Source organism: Amborella trichopoda, chromosome 7 (assembly GCF_054954075.1).
Source record: "Amborella trichopoda isolate Santa Cruz 75 chromosome 7, AtrichopodaSantaCruz75HAP2 v2.0, whole genome shotgun sequence".
In the NCBI taxonomy this organism is placed as follows: domain Eukaryota; kingdom Viridiplantae; phylum Streptophyta; class Magnoliopsida; order Amborellales; family Amborellaceae; genus Amborella; species Amborella trichopoda.
The window spans coordinates 41,205,405-41,228,808 of NC_142342.1; the positions used below are offsets into that span (position 1 = coordinate 41,205,405).

At 35.8% G+C, this 23,404-nt stretch overlaps 2 protein-coding genes across 12 annotated transcripts in view; one reads left to right on the forward strand and one right to left on the reverse strand.

The window, feature by feature from the left end:
* LOC18423021 (acyl-CoA thioesterase II) overlaps window positions 1-3,699 on the reverse strand; it is a 28,975-nt gene extending 25,276 nt beyond the window's left edge. For 4 of the 5 annotated variants that reach the window (XM_088871396.1, XM_088871395.1, XM_020672095.2 and 1 more), the window contains exons 1-6: window positions 3,573-3,699; window positions 3,244-3,336; window positions 1,765-1,832; window positions 1,161-1,242; window positions 437-483; window positions 146-271 (exon numbers count right to left, since the gene is read on the reverse strand). In XM_088871396.1, coding sequence (XP_088727522.1) covers window positions 146-271; window positions 437-483; window positions 1,161-1,242; window positions 1,765-1,832; window positions 3,244-3,336; window positions 3,573-3,699 — 543 coding nt within the window. Of the gene's footprint in view, window positions 1-145; window positions 272-436; window positions 484-1,160; window positions 1,296-1,764; window positions 1,833-3,243; window positions 3,337-3,572 lie in introns of all 5 variants that reach the window. The other variant, XM_088871397.1, reaches the window with a different exon arrangement.
* A 7,468-nt stretch (window positions 3,700-11,167) lies between these two features.
* CPSF100 (cleavage and polyadenylation specificity factor 100) overlaps window positions 11,168-23,404 on the forward strand; it is a 30,004-nt gene continuing 17,767 nt past the window's right edge. For 3 of the 7 annotated variants that reach the window (XM_088871402.1, XM_088871403.1, XM_088871404.1), the window contains exons 1-5: window positions 11,169-11,737; window positions 21,156-21,324; window positions 22,272-22,368; window positions 22,477-22,603; window positions 22,690-22,805. In XM_088871402.1, coding sequence (XP_088727528.1) covers window positions 11,589-11,737; window positions 21,156-21,324; window positions 22,272-22,368; window positions 22,477-22,603; window positions 22,690-22,805 — 658 coding nt within the window. In that variant the 5' untranslated portion in view covers window positions 11,169-11,588. Of the gene's footprint in view, window positions 11,738-21,155; window positions 21,325-22,271; window positions 22,369-22,476; window positions 22,604-22,689; window positions 22,809-23,404 lie in introns of all 7 variants that reach the window. The other 4 variants (XM_088871398.1, XM_006827578.4, XM_088871399.1 and 1 more) reach the window with 2 other exon arrangements.

Consider the following 23,404-nt stretch of genomic DNA (forward strand, 5'->3'; position numbering starts at 1 on the left):
CTAGGTGTCCATCCTCAATATCATTTGGTGTGTGTTAGTGACATTTTATTCACTAATGAGTCAAATAAAACAAGCATAAGGTCCAGCAGATTCAACGATGCACAAAAACCAAAATAAGAACAACATAAATAAGGGGAATTCTTACTTCCAAAGGCTCCAAATGCAAAATATGCTCTACCATCGAGCATGAGTCCGATGAATCTTCTGCATTCCAAATTGATTTTGGTTGTAGAAGTGCCCTGTTTACATGATGCAATACTAAGCAAGTAACCTGCAATGAAACAGATTACTAGATTGACTGAAAGTCACCCAAATGAATTAGTCTAGTGGAATCCATGATACTAAAATAGATCTCTCAAATGAATTATCCAAATTACTCTTAAGAGGTGCGCAAACTTGGGCAGTGAATGTTACAAAAAGATTTCAACTAAATTACCTTTGTCAATGCAATAACATCAGCTTGATGGACAGCAACTCCTGAGCCTTCAAAAGTAACAAAGTTCAAATTTCATCTAGTTGGCAAAGTAATAATGAAAAAATATATATATTTTGATTTTTATCATTAAAAACTAACCCAACTGAATTACTTATATGATAAGTATTAAAAGGCACTTGGTAAATGACAGTTAGCACTTTTCTAGTATGCATGTCAATGAATATCTCATGATGGACACCCTGAACTGAAGGAGTACTTTAGTTTACAAGAAAGCATGTTACAAAAAAATAGCATTCAAATTTTTGAAGTAAATTAACCAGAAGCCTAGAAATATGGTTTTCATGCATATATTATGATGGTAAAAAGGTAAATTTTTCATAAGATATGTTGAAAACTAATATAACATATATTGAAAGACCTTATTTAACAAAGGAATCTATTTATCAGATGACAGTCAAAATTTAATGGATCAGAAAGGTCCTCTATATCAGATCACCATAGATTTTCTCTGTAGAAAGATTTAAACAAATATTCTTCCCAAACCTATCCATGAATCATGGAGAACAATCCTGCTGCTCCTCATCATGACCATCGAGATCAATTTAGACAACAAGAAATACAAAATCTCAAAGCATTTAAACAACTTCAAATTGACAGCTAAGCATCACCACATCAAGACACAAACAAAGGATGGAAAAGTCATTGGAGGCCATTCAGTACTCACCATGGCCAAAATAATCATATTGTTTCAAGAAGAGCATGGAATGATTTCTCTCCTCTGAGTCGGTGGAGCCACAAACCTCTGCCTGAAAGGTACATGTTGTAAAGGTTGGGGAAAAAAAAGGTCTCCTAATCATTCCTAGCAAGTTTCACAAAGATAGTACTTTCACAAATTACTCAAAGCACATAAGATTCTTGAAAAAATGTACACCCAATTAAGTTAAACTCATGAAAGGATGAAAAATACGATCTAAGATTGTATGACAATCTCATAAATAACTTGATCCAAATTGCATTGTTTCACAATTACACAATTGTTCATACTATATCGAGAGGTCTGGGCGTGTTGTAACTCGTAAGCATACAAAAGAAATTAAAATTTGTCACTAGCCACGTGGAGCCAACATATTCTAGCCATGTGGAGCAAATGAATTGGGACGAGTAGATAATTTGAATAGCTTAAGTAGAGGGGTTCCCAAGGGGTAACCCAGTAGCTTGGCTGCAGTGTTTGTTCTTGCTTCCTTGATTAGTTAAAATAAACAAACAAAACTTACCCTTTTTCTTTTATTAATATATATTTAAGCCTTCAAGAAATAACACATACGTACCTTTCCATCCCAAATAAAGTACACACCGTCTGCAATTTGACCCTCTCTAATGACATACTCTCCTTCATCTAGGAAAGATACAGCAGAAACAAATATAAATCCATACCAAACATAATCTATCTCTTCAAATACAAAGGGCAACAAAATCAGTTAAGAAATAAGTCTCAAATTCAGTAATCTGCATTAAATTTGGTAGGTGGAACCTAAATAAATCAATTTCTCAACAAAGAAAAACAATGAAACAAATGATGCAGCTTCTGCAATATGCAAGACAACTCCCCCAACAGAAACAGTGCGAACAAGTAAAACGTTTTGGTATGATCTATTCATATGACAACAAGTGTATCACCACATTTAAAATATATGCAGACTTCAGGAGATCATCACAGATGATCCAAAGGTAACTAAAATACAAGATTCAAAAACAAAAATTATAATAATATGTTTCAAAAATTGGTCACTCATGCTTGGACTTGCTCGAGTCACTTGGACTAGGAAAGGCATCAAATCCACATACGAAAATACCAAAACTCGGCAAGTCTCACTAAGTCCCTGTCCCCATGTGTATTTTACCCAGAGACTCGGCCAAATCCAACCACCAACTCAGCCAAGTCAGTGGCTGACTCTGGCTTGGGACCTGGGTGAGTCCAAGCCTTAGTCCTTGTTTTCAAACAAGGATCATGATGTCTTGACCAAAGGCTAGAATTCATACATTTCCAAAATAAAGAATTTATACAAAGCCAAAGAGAGAGACCCATCAACAGATATCAACAGAAAATAGACCACACTGTAATGCCTACACTGATTTCATCTGCAGTTTTCTTGAGAAATGCAAACCTCAGACTGAGGAATCCTAATACAAAAAAAACCTTAGAAAGTGGCAGAGATAGTGAGATACTAAACAAAGCTTATGGAGTCATCCATTATAATCCTTAACTGAAATAATTTTACAGTTTTCTTCTGAAGTGGGACCTGAAGAGGCTAATTTGCAAGAAAAAAAAGTAACTTTGAACGTAAAATAATACAAAAAATTAAGTGAAAACAATACAAAAAATTAACTAAAATCCCCTCCAACCATTCAAAAACTTGTACAAAACGCTGAAAGGAGGAAGGAGCTCAATCGAGATTCAATTACCTAAGCACCCTTACTGAGAAATACAAAAATTGAGATAGCCCATTTCAGAGAGCCAAAAAAGGGTACAAGGCATGTGCAAGCACCAAAGAGAGAGAGAGAGAGAGAGAGAGAGTCCCTGAAAGAGAACAATGAAATTCAACACGACAAAGAGAAGCTTATAAAATACAGAGAGTTAAGGAGCGAGAGGGGGAAAATTCTCAACCAGAAAGATACAGGCATAGACAGAGGAACGTAGAGAGTGTAACTTATATACATAAAGAAAAAAAAAATGGAGAGAGAAAGTAGCCTAGATACCCTAAAATTAACTCAAAAATCAAACAGTAGGTAGTGAAGAAATAGCTCACTGTAATGCCTAACTTCGACTACGCCTGCAATTCTCTTCAGGGAAGAACTAGGGAGTCTCTGCAACAGTGGAACGTTCCCTAGAAACTCTACCACTGCACAATTCAACAACCATTCAAGCATCAAAAATCCACATTTAAAACCAAATGAAATTACACAAATCGAAACAAATTCATCAATGAACACGAAAAATCTACAAAGCATCAAACACTGTGAGAAATTCGATTATAATGGAACAAAAGAGTTCAATCAAAACAATAAATTCAATGAAATTTCTGTAAATTTTGTTTTAATTTGAGAAAAAATAGATGCTCAAATAACGAAATCATACCTGATTCGTGATCCATACGGCCAAAGAAAATAAATAATAAATAAAACGAACGATAGCAATTGAGATCCAAGTGAAGAAAGTCAAGCGAGCAATTTTTTATTTTATAGAGCTGACGTTTTACGGTCATGAAAAATGGGAAACCATAAAGAACGGATCTCTTGTACGCTCCCGAGATAGCATATTGACAATTTACTCCCTCTGGTAAAACCTTTTTACAATAATTTAAAAAAAACAAACGTTTTAATATAGAGAGAGAGAAAAAAAACCAAGTTTTTTAAATTTGAGGGCCTCATGAGAATGAAGGAAAAACAAAAGAAAATTTATCTAAGTACCTATGAAAGATGAACTATTTAATATGTTACTCCTATCATTTGATTTAATTTCAGAATACCAATCAAAGTCTACATAATCATAAGTTGGACGTTACAAATGGGTAAAATGCTAAAAAATTCATCTTTTACAGGTATTTTTGATAAAAAATTAATAATAAACTTAAATTAAGTCATATTTAAATGCAATCCCTTTTCACAAATTCATATTGGAAAGGAATTTAAGATCCCAATTAGTTGGAAAAAAATTACGATGATGATATCATAAAGGAATTTAAGATATGAAACAATGGTAATACTTTAGATCCATATATTAGTGGTTCAAAAAATGATTTTCAAGTAGCATAAGATCCAAAATCATTCAAAAAAAAAAACAAAAGGTGTAATGTTCAAAGTCCTTCTTAAGAAATCGTTGTCATCCGGTATGTATCCTACCATTTAATAAGGACTTGTTTAATTTTAGACTATTATATCTAAGTGTTCTAATTTTTTAAGGGAAAGCTTTCTATGTTCCCCTACAACATAGAAGTTCTATCGTCCCCCTTATCCAACCGTTCATGTTTAATTGAGGGTAAGATTGCCCTAATAACAATTTCACATCTCTACATTATTTTATTTTTAATTTTTTTTCTATAAATTATTTTGGCACCAAATTTTGGAACTTCATTCCTCTATTAAAGTAGCACTAATGAAAAATATAAAAAAAAAAAACCATTTTTCAATATAAAAAATGATTAAAATACCCTTAACAATTTCAAGGGGTATTTTGGTCATTAATTTTTATCAATAATTTATTGTTAATATTTTTTATAGGTGCGCCTCAATGAGAAGATGGCACGTACCAAATTTCATATTCAGAAAATTTGTATTAAAAAAACTAAAAAAAAAATACTTGAGACGACGGATCTAATATCAAACGGTGAGTCTCTCCTGATAAAAAGATTGGACGGCTGGATAGTAGGGGAGGATAGAACTTCTATATTGTGGGGAAAACATAGAAAACTTTCTCCTTTTTTTCGTGACAAAATTTGGGTTATTGGAAAGTAGATCCAAAAGTTATATTAAAATAATAGGTGTGGTTTGTATAGGGTTGAGGCTCTAAACAATCAAAATATGGCATAACTCTAGTTGAAATATGATTTTTTAATAATAAAAACCTTTGCAACGGTTTGAATTATACAATTCAAAGCTTCAGATATAGGGAAGATCGAACGGATTTATAAACACTTAAGATATTAAAATTTGAAGACCCATATAATACATTGTTTTTCGTACTTCAAATGCATTGTTCTACACATCTATACATCTCAAGGTAGAGATGATTAGTTCAAAGATCTCTCAAAATCAAAACAACTTCTTCCAGTGACTTTTAGAGGTTCGTCTTAATTTAATTGTTTAAGACCTCAACTTTATATATAAAATTTTAAAATAATTTCTTGATTGGGTCAATTGATCGAGGGAGTAAGTATACAATGTACTTCCCAAGGAGTACACAATGTATTTCCCAAGGAATAAACATCGGCGCCTATAAAATATTGTTTCTCTGAGGAGTGAGAGTCCGAGAATGAGTAAATGACACAGATCGCGGAATCGACCATCAAGCTGAGCTTTCCTCGATTTCCTCGTTTTTCTCTCTCCGTACCCTTTTTTTTTAAAGTTTTATATATCAATAGAGGATCATAAAAATTCTAAAGTATGATATCTTTTAACCTTTAAGGTAATTTTATTTTATTTTTTACCTTTTTTTTGTTTCAAATAAATATAATTAATGTTTTTTTTTAAAACACCATCATTTTTCCCTCTTCAGTGACTTTATCTTAAATCTCTCTCATGACTTTTTTCAAACCTTCTTTTTTTATTTTTCCAGTCTCTCTCTCCCTGATTTATTTTTCTTTATATATTTGTTCGATTTATGTGTGATTGATTGGATATTATTCGGATGGGTGAATAATTGTATGTAGATTGTACATATTTTTGGAACCCACAATGAGAGAGAGGGTTTTCAAAAACACGAGTAGAGAGAGATAGAGAGAGGAAGTGAGAGAAAATACAAAGACAAATAATAGGTTTGTGAAAGGGGAAAATACCCGAATTAAAACTTATATTCTGTACACTACTCTCTCAAATATCAACAGTCGAACATTATTGCTATCCAATTGGGCCACAGTAAAACTCAAAATTCTACAAGGTTTTTTAGTGTGATTTGTGAACCAATTTGACATGGTGTTATGAGAGGGGGTTTATTGACTTTCAAGCCCAAATTGCAAGCAATGACATTGATGCAGATCTTAAGACCAGGGCAGTGTACGAGGCCTTCTTGTGAAAAAAATCCATTGCTATTAAATCAACCAAAGCCATGTACACCAAAATTCCTGAAGTGAATGATCCCAAGAGCCCCTTCGTGATCAGAGCTTTTAGATTGCTGTCATCATAGCCAGTCAAAAAATAGACCACCATCCCCACTATGATCCCTGTTGGGGTTGTGATAGTTGGCGTTTTGTCTTTTGAGAGAGAGAGAGAGTCATTTTATATTTTGTTTGGATAAAAAATGTGCGATCTAAGGTGGTTATTTGGGTTTAGGGGGTTGAAAATGAAAGATACAAAAGATTGAAACTCTATACCTCCATAAATATTATAAGAAAAATTATATATATATCCGTTATATTTTGTGTTATTACGGATTAACCAAATAGTTTATGTTATTACATGTATGTTCGTTTTTACTTTTTATAACGTAATTTTTTAAAAAATACGACTTTACCTTTTTTTGGATATTGAATAACCGAATTGGAGAGTTTTTTGGTTGTTCAATATCCGAGAAATAGGCCGAAACTTTAACCTTCACATTCCTATTTTTTGGTGTTGAATATCCAAAAATGACTGCGAAATTCCAAAGTATTTCTGGAAATTCAAAGTCGTACTTTCGGATGATGAACATCTAAAAATATGACATTTTCGGATGTTGGACATCCGAAAATGCCATATTTTCAAATGTTCAACATCCGAAAATGTGATATTTTCAGACGTCTAACATCCAAAACCATCTTCACAAGGAATACAATGTATCAACATAACCCTTCAATTCAGATGTTCAACACTCGAAAATGAGAATGTGAACGTTAAACTTTCGGCCTATTTTCGGAGGTTAAACATCCAAAAACCCTCCAATTTGGTTATTCAAAATCCAAAAAATGGTAAAGTCGTATTTTTAAAAAAATTACATTATAAAAGGTAAAAACAGACATACATGTAATAACGGAAACTATTTGGTATATCCGTAATAATGTAAAGTATAATAGATATTTATGTACTTTTTTCAAGATTTTAAAATCCTGAGCCTATTGATAAATGATTTTTTAAAATAAAGTATATGAAAAAATTTCTCTAATAAAAAAATACATTAGAAAATATGCTTTTGTTAAAGCAATGAATGTAAGTCATCCATTTCATGAGGTCGTTGAATCAAGGCCTTTAAAGGAAAATTTCTTCACCAAAAATTTTGAGAGATGGCCTTATTACATCAATAATTTTGAGTTCTTAAAAATGTAGATCTCAATGTGCACCAAATGGATGATCCAAATTTATTATCAGTGTGACGCTAGTTTTGACATTTTCTGGGGGTACAAATCCATTTTTTTTTTTTTTCCAAAGGGGCACAATTTCCCATCCCTAAAACATATAATATACTTAGGTACTGGCTCAACGTAAACTCCATAAACCGTAGGCCCGGTCTTCATGAGTTTCCTCATACTATTTTCTTGCAGCTCTGGAACACCCTTTATTTGTATCGATCTTGGATCCAAATTTTAGTGATCCATGATGATGATCATGGATATAAAAAATAAAATAAAATTTAAAATATTTTTATTATAATATTTTCCTATCCATTTGAGTCGGCTTACTCACAAAACACTTTTTTAAACCCCCTCCCAGTTAATAAATTGGAGAACTAGCCCCTTCCATATTAATTTTTCCGACAAGTTTCAACTCTTTCCTTTGCCTGCTTTGGCTTCCTTTCTCTATCCCCCATTTCCTCAACTCCATGGCTCTCTCTTTCTCCAAACGAAACCATGCTCTCTCCCCCTCTCTCTCTCCTCCTCCCCCTCTCCCTCTCCCTCTCTCTCTCTAAGCTTTATGGCTTCAAATCTGGGTTTTCATGGCTGGCCACATTGGTTGTATGATGCAATAGGAGTGAATTTAGGTACAATAAAAAATATTTGCCGTCCTCAACTTATTGGAAACAATAGCTTTCAAATTGTGAAGCTTTTGATGCAGATCAAACACCTTGAACTATCTTGCTTGTACCTGTGTTTACATCATGGTTGCATCCTAAACAATCAGCTTCAAGCCATGTAGCAGGTTAAAAATTTTAAAATGAGAAAACTTCAATTATGGCTATTGATATTTGATTGAAAGCCACCCAAATTCAAATCAGGCATCATACAATATTTTAGAAAACAAGAAAATTAATACAAATTGATGCGGAGTAGCTCGAACTGGCCCCAATAATAGGGCCAGGTTGGACCGCCGTGCTCAAGAGTAGAGAGAGGCTTGGGCTAGTGTTCCTTTGATCCAGTCTAAGCATCCGAGCATGGACTAACCGTGTTGGTCCAAGGTTTAGTGCGGTTGATCCAAGCTCAGGCTAGTCCATGTATAGCCTGTTGCCACCATTAACAGATGGTGGATGGCTGACAAAACCTAAATTGCTTGTGTTATAGATGACAACTTGATCAACATCGCATGTTTTAAAACTAAAAAACCCAATTTGAATGTGGGTCTTAAGAAGTGTTTTAAAAACCAGTGACCCGAACATAGACGGCTAATGTTAGCCTTTGATGCAAGTCCATGGGTTTTTATAAAAGCCTCGCTCTTCCTAACTTCCCCGATGGGGCACTTGCTCCTTCCCCAGCAGAAATCTTTATTAGTTGCTCGCGCTAAGTACCAGGCGTTTGGTATTTTCAAACTAACATGTTGTTTGCACCACGTACACACTCATACTTATAGGTATATAATTATAAGGGAAATAACCTTGCGAGACCTTTCCACATTCATGTGTGTAGGATCTCAAATGATCACTCTAAAAATTGGAATAAATCTATAGAAAAGTCGAGTCCCACATCCATGTGATAACTTTTCTAAAGATCTGTACCACATTTAGTGGTGATTCTTTGAGGTCCTACACACATGGGTATGGGAGGGTCTCGTAGGATCATTGCTCTAATTATAAAAATGAGTAATGATCCTATGAGACATTCCGACACCCATGTGTGTAGGACCCCAAAGGATCACCATTAAATTTGACACAGATGTCTAAAAAAGTCCAGTCCGACACCCATACGATAACTTTTCTAGATATCTGTACCAAATTTAACGGTGATCCTTTGCGGTGTGGGTGCTAGTGTGGGAGGGTCTTATATGATCCTTACTCTATAAATATTCATAATACTACTAATAAATAATATTATAAATTTAAAATCAATCCAAATTATTTCAAATGTCATATAGTTTGGCCTGCTACTTTGAATAAATCACATTAAAATTATATTAATATTATTATATTGAATTAATATAATTATGTAAAATTTGTTAAATTATTTACTATAATTACATTTAAATTTTTATTTTTATATTGATTTTTTTATCATTATAAATACATTGAAATATTACATAATTTAATATATTAAATTGCTATGTTATTCAATAATTGTTATCGTTATACAGATTATGTTATTTTCAAATTTAGTATAGATTTTAATTTTTAAATGATATACTTTTAACTTTTACAAATATTTAAAAAATAACTTATTGTTGATTTTTTAACATAATAACTTATTTTATGCAACAATAAGAATGAAGTATAATTTTAAATTGTACTTAGTTGTTATATAAAATAATGAAACAAGTTCTTAGTATTTTCATATTTTTTATACAATAATGAAAAACTGTAATGTAAAAATAATAAATAAGAAACTACTTTTTAAAGAAATTATAGTGATAAAACTGTCGATCCGACCGATGTGATACTAATTTTTTTTATATGATTTTTTAAATATTTAATCTTATAATATATAAAAATTTTTCTAATATTTTAAAATTATTTTGATGTATATTATAATTGTATATTACAATTAATAATTATACAAACATCCAGTAAGAAAAACAACATCCTAGTATTCATCTATTTTTATAAAATAATGAAAGTGCTTACAGCATCTTTCTTAATTTATTTTATAAAACTAATAAAACATTATTTTTAGAGATTTATAGTGATTTTTTTAAAAACATTTGGGACAAAAATTACTAATTTTGCCGATTCTCCGATCTGACACAGGTATGGATGTGACCGATTCGAGTCACCCCCGATTTTTTAAACCTTACTCTTGAGTGATGGAACCTTCCAATGTTTATTGGACAATTTCGTGCGAAGGACTTTTGAAATCGTTTGCACAGTTCAAGTGTTGAGAACACACAATATAAAATGTTTTTTTTTTTAAATTATATGATGCTGCATTCTTAAATTTACTTGTAGAAGTAAGGTTTGCAATAATCTACGCCAAACATCTTATTTGAACTATTTGTACTATACAACTGAAATGGTTTAGCGTAGATCATCTCAAACTTACTTCTATAAGTAAGATTGCTAGCTTATATTGTGGGGTGAGGATTGTACAAGGTGCCTCTTCATATTGTATAAGTAGGGCACACCTCTAAATTTTGTTTGGAAATATAAATCTAGTGTCCGAAACCTTAGATGGTTTGAAAATATAATTTTATCCTAATTTATAAAATTTAAAAATTGAAAAAGTTATAAATTGAATAAATCTATCAACATTTAAAAAAATCTTAAAAATAGATGATCAAGATAATTTATTATAAAGTGCACTATTTAAAAACCTAATTTTTTTCTTCATATCTATATATATATATTGAGGTCAAAATGATTCAATTAAAGAATTTTCCAACATTAGAATATTTTCTTCTATAAGATATTTAAGGTGCAAATAATCCAACATTACAAGGTTAACACCTTATAAAAACCATGCATGTTTTTAAGTGCAATCGGATTGTTAGAATGTATCGAACCGATACAATGACATGTGCGGCCTTGAGCATACGTTTTTCCTACTTAAATGCCCCAAGACAACACAAATTAAACTAAATATACGCAAAAACAATTGAGATCTGCTTAAATTTTTAAATATATATATATATGTAAAATTATTTACTTTTGATATAAAGAGATGTACATCGGAGTAGCCGCAAAAACAATTATAGTTGGCTAGACTAAGGTTAAGTTTTTTTTTTTGTCAAATTTATTTCAACCCATCTAAGATCCGTATCTAATTTTAGAAAGGCTAGGAGTAAATGTGACCGCCTTATAACCTTGGCTAATCGTATTTGTATACAATCCCAACCCTAAATCTGATATTCATCTACACTGTGTTAAATCTCACTCTATCTCGCTCACTCTCTCATTTTTATTATCTGTTTTTCCTCCATCTCCTGTATGTTAAACCTCACTCTATCTCGCTCGCTCTCTCATTTTTATTCTCTATTTTCCCTCCATCTCCCGTACGAATCCATTCCAACGCCTCTCTCTCCGGTTCTCCGCCTCTGCCAAATTTTGAATCTCATATCTGCTCTCTCTCTTTCTCTCTCCAGTTTCCCATTGCTGTAGTTTTTCGTCATGGGAACTTCAGTGCAGTTGACACCTTTAAGTGGCGTCCACTCTGAGAATCCTCTCTCATATCTTCTCTCTCTCGATGGCTTCAATTTTCTCGTGGATTGTGGATGGAATGATTTCTTCGACCCTGAGCTTCTGCAACCTCTGTCAAGGTCAGGGGCCTTCCTCTTTTCTTCATGCTCTCTCTCTTAACATTCACTGGCTGGCTATATACATTGCCACTGTTGCTACTATCGCTGATATGGATAGTCTTATTTTATTGTTGTATATACTTGTTTTCTCTGACTGTGAATTGTTATATTTAATGATGTAAAGTGTGTATGTCGTGTGTTGTAATTTGTAATCTTTATGTCGTCGGCTTAGTTTTCTTGTAATTGTTATCTTCAGCATTGAAATTGTATGCTTTCGCGTTTTGATTGTTCTTTTCAAGCAATATTGTTTTGTGTTATCTAATGAGGATTATGGAAATTGGGCTTCAAACGAAGGTTAATGGAATTCAGCACTGTCTTATAGGGAATATAAGGTGAGATAGTGTCCAGGGTACCTTTTGTTGGAAGTTTCAGAGGTTCAATGATGATTAGTAAAATATGTATTTCAACGAGTATTTCTAACGGTGGTTTAGAGTATGAAGTGGAATACAATATTAGGGTTTATGGTGCAAGTTAGAGGACCATGCATCCAGCAACCAGTTCAAAACTTCAATTTCTAGGGTTTATTAGGGGATTATGATAAACAAGCCTCTACACAGATTTGTAAATTTTAGGATTTTTAGGGTGCTATCATTAGAATCAGCGTGACGGGACTAGGGCGAGTTACTTGGCCTCGCCCTATGGGCAAGGCAAGTTTCTCTTGAGTACGCTGTATGTCCGTGGATGTATGGTATGTGAATAATAATATGTCAATTTTAATCCGAAAACATTGAAATATCTTATCGGCTAGCATTTGCGAATGCCGCAATGTTTTTAATGCCCAGCCTGGTTTCTAATGCCTAGCCTCCTAGATCCTTTATTTAGGAGGACATATAGCCTCTTTTTTTTCCCTCCCTTTTTTTTTAATGCCCTTCTTGGTTTTTAGTGCCTAGCCTTCTAAATCCTTTATTTAAGAGGACATTTAGCCTTTTTTTTTTTGTTTAAAAGAAGTTCAACAAAAAATGCACATGCGGTGTTTCCATCCCTAAAACTCATGTATTGGGCCATACCATCCAACCAGTGTTTCAAAAAACAATGGGCGGCGCCTAGGAGGCTGGGGCCATACCATCTAATTAGTGTTTGAAAAAATGCTGGGCGGCGCCTAGGTTGCTGGGGGGTCCAGGCTGCGCAGCGCCTAGGCGGGTGCTCAGAACCTAGGCGACCCAGTAGATCTAATGTTAAAATCTTCTAAAAAACCCTCTAATAAACCTATAAAACCTCCAAAATTAAATCAAATCTCAATGAGCGTAACTTTGAGAAACCCTTTGATCATATGAAAATCACAAAATTCTAGTTTTTTGAGGTTTTTCTCTCTCTAAAATGGACTCTAATGGGGTTTAGGTTCGTAATGAACCTAAAGCCCACCTTTTCCCCTCTTATTTTTTTAAAAGAACCTAAAAATGCCCATCAAGAGGGGCATTTTGGTGGGGCGCAGGACCTGGGCAGCTACCCAGTGTTGGGTGCTGGGCGCCTGCCTAGGTGGGTGCCCCAGCGCCTAGGTGCCCGCCAAGGGCCAGGCCGCCTTGGCTTGGGCAAGGTGCCCAGGTCCTCTGGATTGCTTAGGCGTTGGGCGGTCTGCCTTTTGGAACAATGCATCTAAGCAATAAGCCATTTGAAGTTTGTTATGAAAAATAAGTATGTCATATAATGTGTGGTTCTTTTTTGTTTTCGTTTTTATTTAGTTTTGAACTCGGGCTAGACTCAGGCGAGTCACTTGAAGTTGCCCCTGCCCAAGTAACTTACCTCGGCCAAGCGGTGAGTAACCTTGGGGAGGCAAGTCCCGGCACACTAGTTAGAATCAATTATTTTAATCAAGGTTTAAATACTCTGTTCAGGCTCGGGAATTGGCTGTTGCCCGAACCAATTAACTTAGGCTAGCTCAATTGGAGTCACTTGAGTGATGTGCGGCCTCAATAAGAATGAAACAAATCCCAAAAATTCAAAAAAATAAAAAGAAGCATCTAGAGAGAGAGAGGTGGGGCACATTTTTTTGCCCCTGCTAGAGAGACGGGGTGAGAAATGGAAACAAGCAATTGAAATCTGCCTCATTTTAGAGAGAGAGAAATGAAATAATAGAGAGAAGAGAAATAATAGAGAGAAGAAAACAAGCGCAGACTTCCGGACCCTTTGGGGGAGAGAGAGAGGTTGTGCCGCCCCTCCCTTTTTCCATATTTGCCCAAGTTCTACAACACCTGGGCAAGTATGTATGGTACTCACCCTAGCATTGTACGCTTTCCCATGTAATGGCTAGGTATGTGAGAACCCTTGACGACTAGCCCAGGTAGAGTAGCTCAGCCTAGCCCGAGTGGACTCGACTGAGTTTTTGAGTGTTGGCTCTGATGGGAACTTAAAGGAGTTTGGTCTACGGTAATTAGATAAGCATGGGATATTTTATCTGCATTTCTAATTAACATGCAATATCAAGGAAATTTGATTTTCGTAAAGGAAAATCTATAGGTTCTCAATCAGCAGAGTTGCGAATCTTTGTAAATCATGGGTTATTTCTTTGGGTCCCAAAATGCTTAGAAATGTAAATGAGTTGAAATAGTAGATAATGTTTTGCTTGGCGAGAAGTTTGGAATGCATTTCCCAATTATTTGGGGTCGGTTAAAAATCATGTTCTGCCATCTGCTCTATCAAGGGCCATACCGTCAGTCTGACTATTAGATACCATATTTCTTCGCACTACTTCCATCCATGTTCTTTTGGGCATTCCCCTTGCCCTTCTTGAGCCTTCCATGTGAACCAAACCACCCCTCCTCGAGAAGTTTGGAATGAAGTTAACCTTTCCAAAATTGTGGAGTGCTTTCATGTTGTTAAATGGAATTTTAGATCCCTTAGCTTGATGCTGATGCCTATGGAGAAGCGTTGGATCTAGGATTTCCCCCATGTTTGATTACATGTGAGGTAATGTTGTATTATTTATTACTTTCACGTATGGAATGTCTTTATTACTCGTAAACTGTGTTATAAGACCAGGACTTGTCCCGGGACTTAGTGATTGCCCCAAATGGGTTAACTCGGTGAGTCTTGAGTGGCCTCCTCGAGTCTTGGCCAGTTCCCCCAAAAAGGATGAAAGAATACCAAACAAGTTGTGAAAATTCAGGAAAATAAAAGTAAGGAAAAATAAAATCGGAAAAATTATAAAAAATTAAGAAAACTCATTTATAAAATGGGAATTTATGAAAAGTTAATTATCATATGGACATAGAGTTGCTACATAGAGTTGCTTCAATATGTTAACACTATACTTGATGACATTATATGATATTCTAATGTAACATCCGATCATTCCACAATTTCTAACTTTCTCTTGCTAATACAAACGCCCCATCAATTTCAAACTCCCCAGTTCACATTATAGAGTAAAGATAAATGATGGGAAGTTCCACATCCACCAACTAGAAATACAACAGACAGTTGTAGATTCACAGTCTCACAGTCAAAGAGAGTCATAGAAACTCGATATATAATGACACAAGGGATAAAGAGGTACTCCAATCCTAAACATTGCCCGATAGCGAATAAGAATTTCATGGAGGGTCATAGTCATTGTAGTTTTCTTGGTACCAATTCTCAAACACTTGTGTAAGTTTGGTTTGATAGTTGCCGATCCAAAGTCGAGGTTAGTCTAACCCTCATGCTCGCCATCATGAGCCCATCTAGTAGCTCGCTCTTGTGCACCTCCTGTTTCTCATTGTTGTGAAAGTGAATTGAAAGCTCTTAGTTCATTTTTAATTGTATTTAAGTTCCTAAGGACCTGTGTGTCCTTTCTTTCACTTAAAGGACATTTTTGTACATAAGCAGGATTACAATTAATGTAATATATTTGAGATGTGCATGGAGGTTAGTCTCAACGATAGTTATTCGAAGCGGGAGCAGGAACGGCTCTGGTTCCTGGAGCGGAAGCGGCGCATCGAGGTTGCCTAAAGCTCCGGAGCTCGGGGAGTGATTTCCGGTGAGGGTAAAAGTTGTGGATCGAGATCCCGTATGAATAGGGAGCATGTTCTCGATACATTGAGATCGAGGTCCTTATTTAACGGGAATGCGTTCCATGTAAAATGGGATCGTGTTCCCATGTTCATTAGGATCGCGCTCCCATAGACAACAGGAGCGGGATCCCATTTAAAGTTTAGTCGTGCTTCCATCTAAGACAAATGCGTTCCTATTTGGAATGGTCAATCTCCATTCAAGGTTGGATCGCATTTTGCTTAACTTGGAGCCAATCTCCACCTGTCCTCTCTCTCTCTCTATCTCTCTCTCTTGACCAGACATTCACTACCTCTTCAACCTTTGCACCCCTAATCCAATGGACCCATCTGCCAAGACGCGTCCCTCTCTCTCTAGCTTCATGAACACTTTCGTCTGACTTCATAGTGAGTGGACTCTTTCTCTCTCTCCTCAGAAAGCACAACAGCAACAAAAATCCACATACCCATCTCAACCTCGCTTGCTAGCGGTTGGGGACCTCGATGGCGATCTCCAAAAGGCCAAACAAGTTCAAATCTTTGATGACAAACTATTCATTGGATTGCAGGCAACTCCATGGTTGTGAAGCTTTGGTGATATCCTTGGCCGAGGAGGAGAAGAGTTTAAGCTCCTTTATTTTTTATAAAAACTCAAGCAAGACGCAGAGAAATCAAATGGGAAGCTGTTAAGTTTACAGGGAAACCATGAAAGCCTGAATATACAAGGAGATTTCATGTATGTTATAAAAGTTGGCCTTGACGAATTCAAGAATTGGGGTGACTGGTTTTCTATAGGAATTCAATTGAAAAACCTTTGTAAAGGATCGGAAAAGCAAATTAACATTTTTAATGGAGTTCCCAAAAATTACCCATCTGGAATTAGGGCTAGAATTGCTGCTATGAGTCCTGGGGGCCCAATTTCTACGCGTTTTTTAGCTGATAACCCTATTGTTTTATTGGTGGGTGGGTCTGTTTTTATTCATAGTGGGATCCTCCCTAAGGATGGAGTTCTGGGAATGTAGGGATTGCGATCCTAAAATTCTGAGAGTGAGGATCTAATTTGTTCAGGAATGCGTTCCGTGGGATAGTGGGAGCGAGATTCGTGCGGTAGCGGGAGCGAGATCCGTGCGGTAGCAGGAGCGAGATCCGTGTGGTAGCGGGAGCGAGCTCCGTTATGAATGGGATCAAGAATCCTAAAAATAGGAGCGAGCTCCCAAAAAGTTGGGAACAGGTTTTGAACGAGATCTCGGCCACGCTGGATTTCGGGGCAGGAGCGTCGCCCTAGTTGGGCGCTTCCGGTACTATGGTTTTGATCTTATATAACATTGCTATTCCTTCTCTCAAAAGTATCTTTCCTTCTTTGAAAAGTATCTCTCCGACCTCTCCTTCCTTCCCTTGATCCCTCTTTCTATTATCTCCCACTTCATTGCTCCTTGGCTAATAGGCATATTTTAGAAGTGAGTCGTGCTCTCCTCTTGAGTATGAATGTAACCGAGAAATTCTGGTTCGAAGCTGTGCTCACTGCATCTTATCTTATTAATCAGACGCCATCTGGTGTTTTAAACTATAAGTCTCCATATAAACTTCTCTGTCCTTATTCTCTATTGTTCAATGTTCCCCCAAAAGTCTTTGGTTGTGTTTGCTTTGCTCATGTTCTGTGTCTATACCATACTAAATTGGATCCACAATATGTAAAATATATTTTTATGGTTTTCCATTTTCCCAAAAGTGTTACAAATGTTGTGATCTAGTGTCTGGGAAGAAATTAGTCTTAATGTATCCATTTTTGAACCCACTCCCTTCTTTCCACCTCTCTTCAGGAGCAGAAAAGTGTGGAAGAGATGCCCTTTGTTCCACTTCCTATCCTTATTATTTCTGATTTTGGAACTTAGGATGATAGTGGGGGGACATTCGCATGATTCTGGCAAAAGAATTAAAAGTCTATACTCAATGGAAACAAAAGGAAGTGGAGACCACCATAGCTGACAGACCTTGTATACCTCTGATTCAGGTAATACCTCTCATCTAGGTAATATTCCCATGCTAGTGTGGTAATTTGGATCCACCAATTGCTGTATGCAAAGGTAGACGAAATTGTACAACACACCCAATTAGAAATTGTACAACACACCCAATCTCATCCCAAGTGGAAAGATGATATGCTTGAGGAGATGAGGGCATAAATGAAGAGTGGGAATTGGGATCTGGTAGAATCTCCTAAAAGGAAGAAGCTGGTTGGTTGCAAATGGGTTTATGTTGTAAAACACAAGGCTGATGGTACAATTGACAGATATAAGGCACGGTAATTGCCAAGAGGTTCACTCAAACTTATGGAATTGACTATTAGGAGATGTTCACTCCTATGGCTAAGATGAACTCGATGTGTGTCCTTTTGTCTGTTGCAGATAATATGGAGTGGCCAATATATTAATTAGATATCAAGAATGCGTTTTTTTACGGGGATTTGCAGGAAGAAATTTATATGGTTCCTCCATCTATAGGGCTCCTGAAAATGAGGGAAAAGTGTGTAGATTGAGAAAGGTCATTTATGGGACTAAAGCAGTTTCCTTGAGCCTGGTATGAAAGGTTAGTGGTGCTGTCCAAAGGGTTGGGTATACTCAAAGTTATGCTGATCATACCTTATGTGTGGAACATACTAAGGTGAGTACTATTGCCTTGATTGTATATGTGGATGATATTGTTGCAACAAGTAATTTTCCTGAGGAAATTCAGCAACTCAAAGAGTTTCTTGGCAAGGGAATTTGAACTAGGCCCATTGAAATATTTTCCTAGAATAGAAGTGGCCAGGTCTAAGAGAGGAATTTTTATTTTTAAAAGGAAGTAAGTGCTAGATCCCCGCAAGGAAACAGGGAAAGATGCTATCATCCACACGCACAAATATTGCAATTGTTGTGCGTGCGAGTAGTCAGTTTATGCATGCTTCTATTTATACTCATCTTGAAGCTGCTTACGGAATCCTTAGATATTTAATATCATCGCCTGGTAGAGAACTGTTGTTCGCTAATATGGGAAATTAATAATTGAGGTTTATATAAGATGTAGATTGGGCTGGTTCTATATGGACCGCAGATCTACGCCTGGTTACTGTGCACTGGTTGGAAGTGATATTGTGACTGGAGGAGTAAAAAACCATTAGCTGTAGCACATTCAAGTGCAGAAGCAGAGTGTTGGTCCATGGCTAATGGAGCATGTGAGTTGCTGTGGTTAAAAATCCTATTATGAGAGTTTGGTTTTTTTTTTGTAAAGGGATCAATGTCCTTATATTGTGATAACAATACAGCCATTAGTATAGCTCACAATCCAGTCTAGTATGATCATACCAAGCATATAGAGGTAGACCTACATTTTATTAGAAATAAAGTTGCTACCAGAGAAATTTGTCTTCCCTATGTGAAGGTAGAAGATCGCCTGGCCCATAAATTAACAAAGGCCATTGGGAAACCTCGACTATAATTATCTTACGCAAGTTGGGCATAATTGATATCTATGCACCATCTTGAAGGTGAGTGTTTTGAAAGTGAAAATGAATTCTCTTAGTACATTTTTTTCACTTAAAGGGTATTTTTGCACATAAGAAGAGTTATAAGTAATATAATATAATTGAGAGGTGTTTGGAGGTTAGGCTAGACCTCACGTAACCTTCTTTCCTCTTTTCCTTCTCTCAAGTATCTCTCCTACCTCTCCCTCCTTCCCTTGATCACTCTTTCTATTGTTTCCCACTTCATTACTCCTTGGTTGCTGTATTTTTAACTCTCATCATCATCTTCCACATTGTCATCATATCCTCATCATTTTGCTCATAGTCATCTGATTGTGCATCTTGTTGAGTCTCGATGCCCTCCACTCCTACCTCTTTTGCTTTTGAACCAGCCAATTCTTCAAGGACCCTTTTGTTGATGTTTGGCTCCTCTCGCTCCGCCAGTCATTCCTTTGCATGATATCAATAAATATGTATTCAATATTGGTTGGGACGTAATTGCACAGTTCCCTCCGCAACTGCCTCTTCTTTTGATTCAGATTGTAGTGTGTGTAAACAATTTTGTGGACCCTCATTTAGTAACTTGTTTTTCCTTGGTGTTTGGATCCATTGAGTTGTACTCCAGTTTCTCTCAGACCCCGGGAGCATGTTTGGCCGAGGATCCTAAAATGTGATCTTTCGCAAAGTAAGGGGTGTCGCTTCTGTGTATATCTCGCCATTTTGCTAAATAGGGATAAAAATAAATTACTCAAATAAAATCACAATCGCATAGTACAATACGATGAAATAGATTAGTTTTAATATTATATTATAGGAGTTATGAATTAGGAGTATTTGAAAGTTAACCTGGCTTAGTTGTGAGCGACTTCTTCTCACGACATTTGGACAAAAGTTTCCGTGTGCATCCATATCTAAAGCAAGCTAAAAGAACAAAGTATACATTTCGAATTTTAATTTACAGAATACAAATTAAATGATAGTTTACCTCTTTCAAAGCTTCAATTTTATCACCTTCACCTTGCTCTAATCTTCCAATTAGAATACTTCTCTTCCATGATCTTAAGGTGCTGGCTTGGCCTGGTTGATGGTGGACTGCGGGTTAAAGAATAAATTTGAATACATTATATCAGTGGTTGATCAAGTACAGCACAACCCACAAGGCACATAAATCACAACTAAGATATAATTACATATTAAAACTTGAAATTGAAAGTTACCTGCTACATGAACTGGATGGTGTGTTAGCCCACTTGTCTAATGTCTCAAACTTTCTCGTGGTGTTTGCAATTTGCTTATCTGGCTTGCTTTGCATGGTGTAGTGCTTTATGTAAGAATCCCATTGCAGGGTTTGCATCAGAATGAATCATCTTTAGGACTGCTACAAGTGGGGTTGTGGTAAAAAAATTATTTGCGCTTGAACCAGTGGCTATTTATAATTCCTTTGCCTTCTAGTGCCGGTTGAGTCCTTTAGATATGTGTAGAAATCCATTCCTCAGTTGCTACCCCGATTACGAACTTAGTGTTGTGATGCATGTTTTGTTAAGTAATTGATTTGTAGGTGCTCCACATAACTGTGCTTAGCTGTCAAAGTTGTCATGGCAACTCTATGTGCTTTAGGAAAAGAGCCCGGGCTTAATTGGTTAGCGCTTGATGATTTGCAACTCAATTCCTACCAAGGGTAGGGGCCCTTTCCTCACTGACTCATCCAAAAAAAAAAACGTCTATGTGCTTTTTCTCTAACCAATGTGGCAGTTTGTTGAGTGGTAAATATGAAATATCACCTAATTAATCAAACAACCTGGATTTATATTGCTTTGCATCTCTCTCTTCTTAATATATTAACTTTGTGTGGTTCTCTTGTACTCTGGTTATAAGGGGAACACTTGTAGATCACTTAGCAATCTTAATTTTGCAGGGTATCATCAACAATAGATGCTGTGTTGTTGTCCCATCCAGATACTGTTCACCTTGGTGCTTTGCCATATGCCATGAAACAATTTGGCCTTTCTGCTCCAGTATATTCAACTGAGCCTGTACACAAACTAGGCCTCTTAACGATGTATGACCACTATCTTTCACGAAGGGTATGTTATTTCTTCTTGTTCAATTTTTGATGGACATCGTAGAATAATTCTTTACAGGTTCAAACTCTTCAATTAGTTTGATCGATCTTATATATATATATATATATATATATCTTTATGTTCAACTACATTGGAGCATTCCTTGTTTCTTGGCTAGCACACATTTGCGTGGGCCTTCCTATTTTTTCTTACTGTTCCAAAGAGGTGAATGCCATATAGATGGCTTTTGCTATTTTAGAAATCATAGCATGGGGGAAAGGTTAAATAATAGGAGTTGGAGATTTCTTTGATAATTTATACTAGATTGATAAAGTGTAAAGTGAAAACTTTGTTTCTCTGAATGACCAAAATAGTCTTAATTTACTGTGTAGGAAAATTGCAATTACTTTTCCTCACGTAAATTGTGGCAATACTTTGAAGTTGAGAAAGAATGCAGCGTTTTCATCTTCCTAAAATGGCCAGTTGCTTGCATATTCAATTTTAACTTAATTTTGGTAACCAGTGAATCAATTGGACTTATTTTTGTGTCAAATATGTTAATTCAAAAGATGATATGGAGTTACTAGTTACGTTATCGAATTTTAGCACGTGGTGCAAAGCTCTTGGAAACTTGAAAATTTGACTCCATTTTCAAGTCCTGATGGTAAAGGGCTTCTTAGCCTATTCTGCTGTTATATAATTGTTCCAAACTTATTTCTTCTGGTCTTGCAAAGAAAACTAAAATTAGCTGTTCCTTTCTCTCTACATGAGGACTTACTAGATTTTGAAAATAGAGTACATTTCATGTCTTTTGTTTGTATGCTTGAGAAATATTTGGCGGAACAATTATTGTATTTGTCCTCATTGGACATTTGATAGCATGGATCTGATTTCTTCTTGATTGATTGGTTCCAATGTTTTATCATCCATTCCTCTAATATGTGTCCTTTCTTGATTTCCTTCTGCAGCAAGTTTCAGATTTTGACTTATTCTCTCTCGATGATATAGATGCTGCTTTTCAAAATGTGACTAGGCTGACGTACTCTCAAGATTACCATCTCTCTGGTTGGTATTTTATTACCATCTCTCTGGTTGGTATTTTCTGACTCCATTTGTTCGTACAAGTGGAAGGCTTTGATGAATGATATCTGTGACTAATATCTTTTATAATAGGTAAAGGAGAAGGGATAGTTATCACCCCTCATGTAGCTGGGCATCTTTTGGGAGGTACAATCTGGAAGATAACTAAGGATGGAGAGGATGTAATATATGCAGTTGATTTCAACCATCGGAAGGAAAGGTTACTTTGTTTTGCTTATTCGCAAAATGTATAATTTTGTGTTACTGAAGCAGATCCATAATGATCTTACTGTTCTGATATGTCAGGCATTTGAATGGAACTGTTCTAGAGTCATTTGTCCGACCTGCTGTATTGATAACGGATGCCTATAATGCCCTAAACAACCAGCCTTCCACACGTCAAAGGGATCAGGAATTCCTAGGTTGTTCTTTTCCTTTGTTGTTAGTTTGTGAAGGCAGTTGCTTCTTTATCTGTCTATTTTGCTCCTGAAATCTGCCTGATCAAACACCATATACACGTTCCACACAATGTGGCTTAGTTTAGTTTGATCCAATCATTGTTACACTGCAGACTTTTTAAACTGCCTTCTCATTTTTGGTTTATTTGGCTGAGTGTGAATAATTTTAGAATGGAAGTTCCTCTGAAGTAGAAACTAAAGAGATTTTGCATTTCATTGACTAATCCCGAAGTAATTAGGTATGTGAAGATGAGTTGTTAACGGATATTTTGTTTTGGTCGAATCTTCATTTTATTTTCCATTTGTTGCCTTTTTTTATTTTGGGACATCTATCTTAATAGGTTATCTGTAGAAAATCTATCCCTGTTTCCCTACATTTACTTCTTTTACTTGATTTCTATCATATTGTGACTGTTGCTTTTGGGAAAAAACTGAGTTGTTGGCCTATTCCTTTAATCTCAAGGTATGGCCAGTGTTGTCTGAGAATGAAACTAATTCTTTTGCATTTGCACTACAAATAAAAAATATGCAAATTTTTTTTGGTATGTTCAGGGGTGGACGGC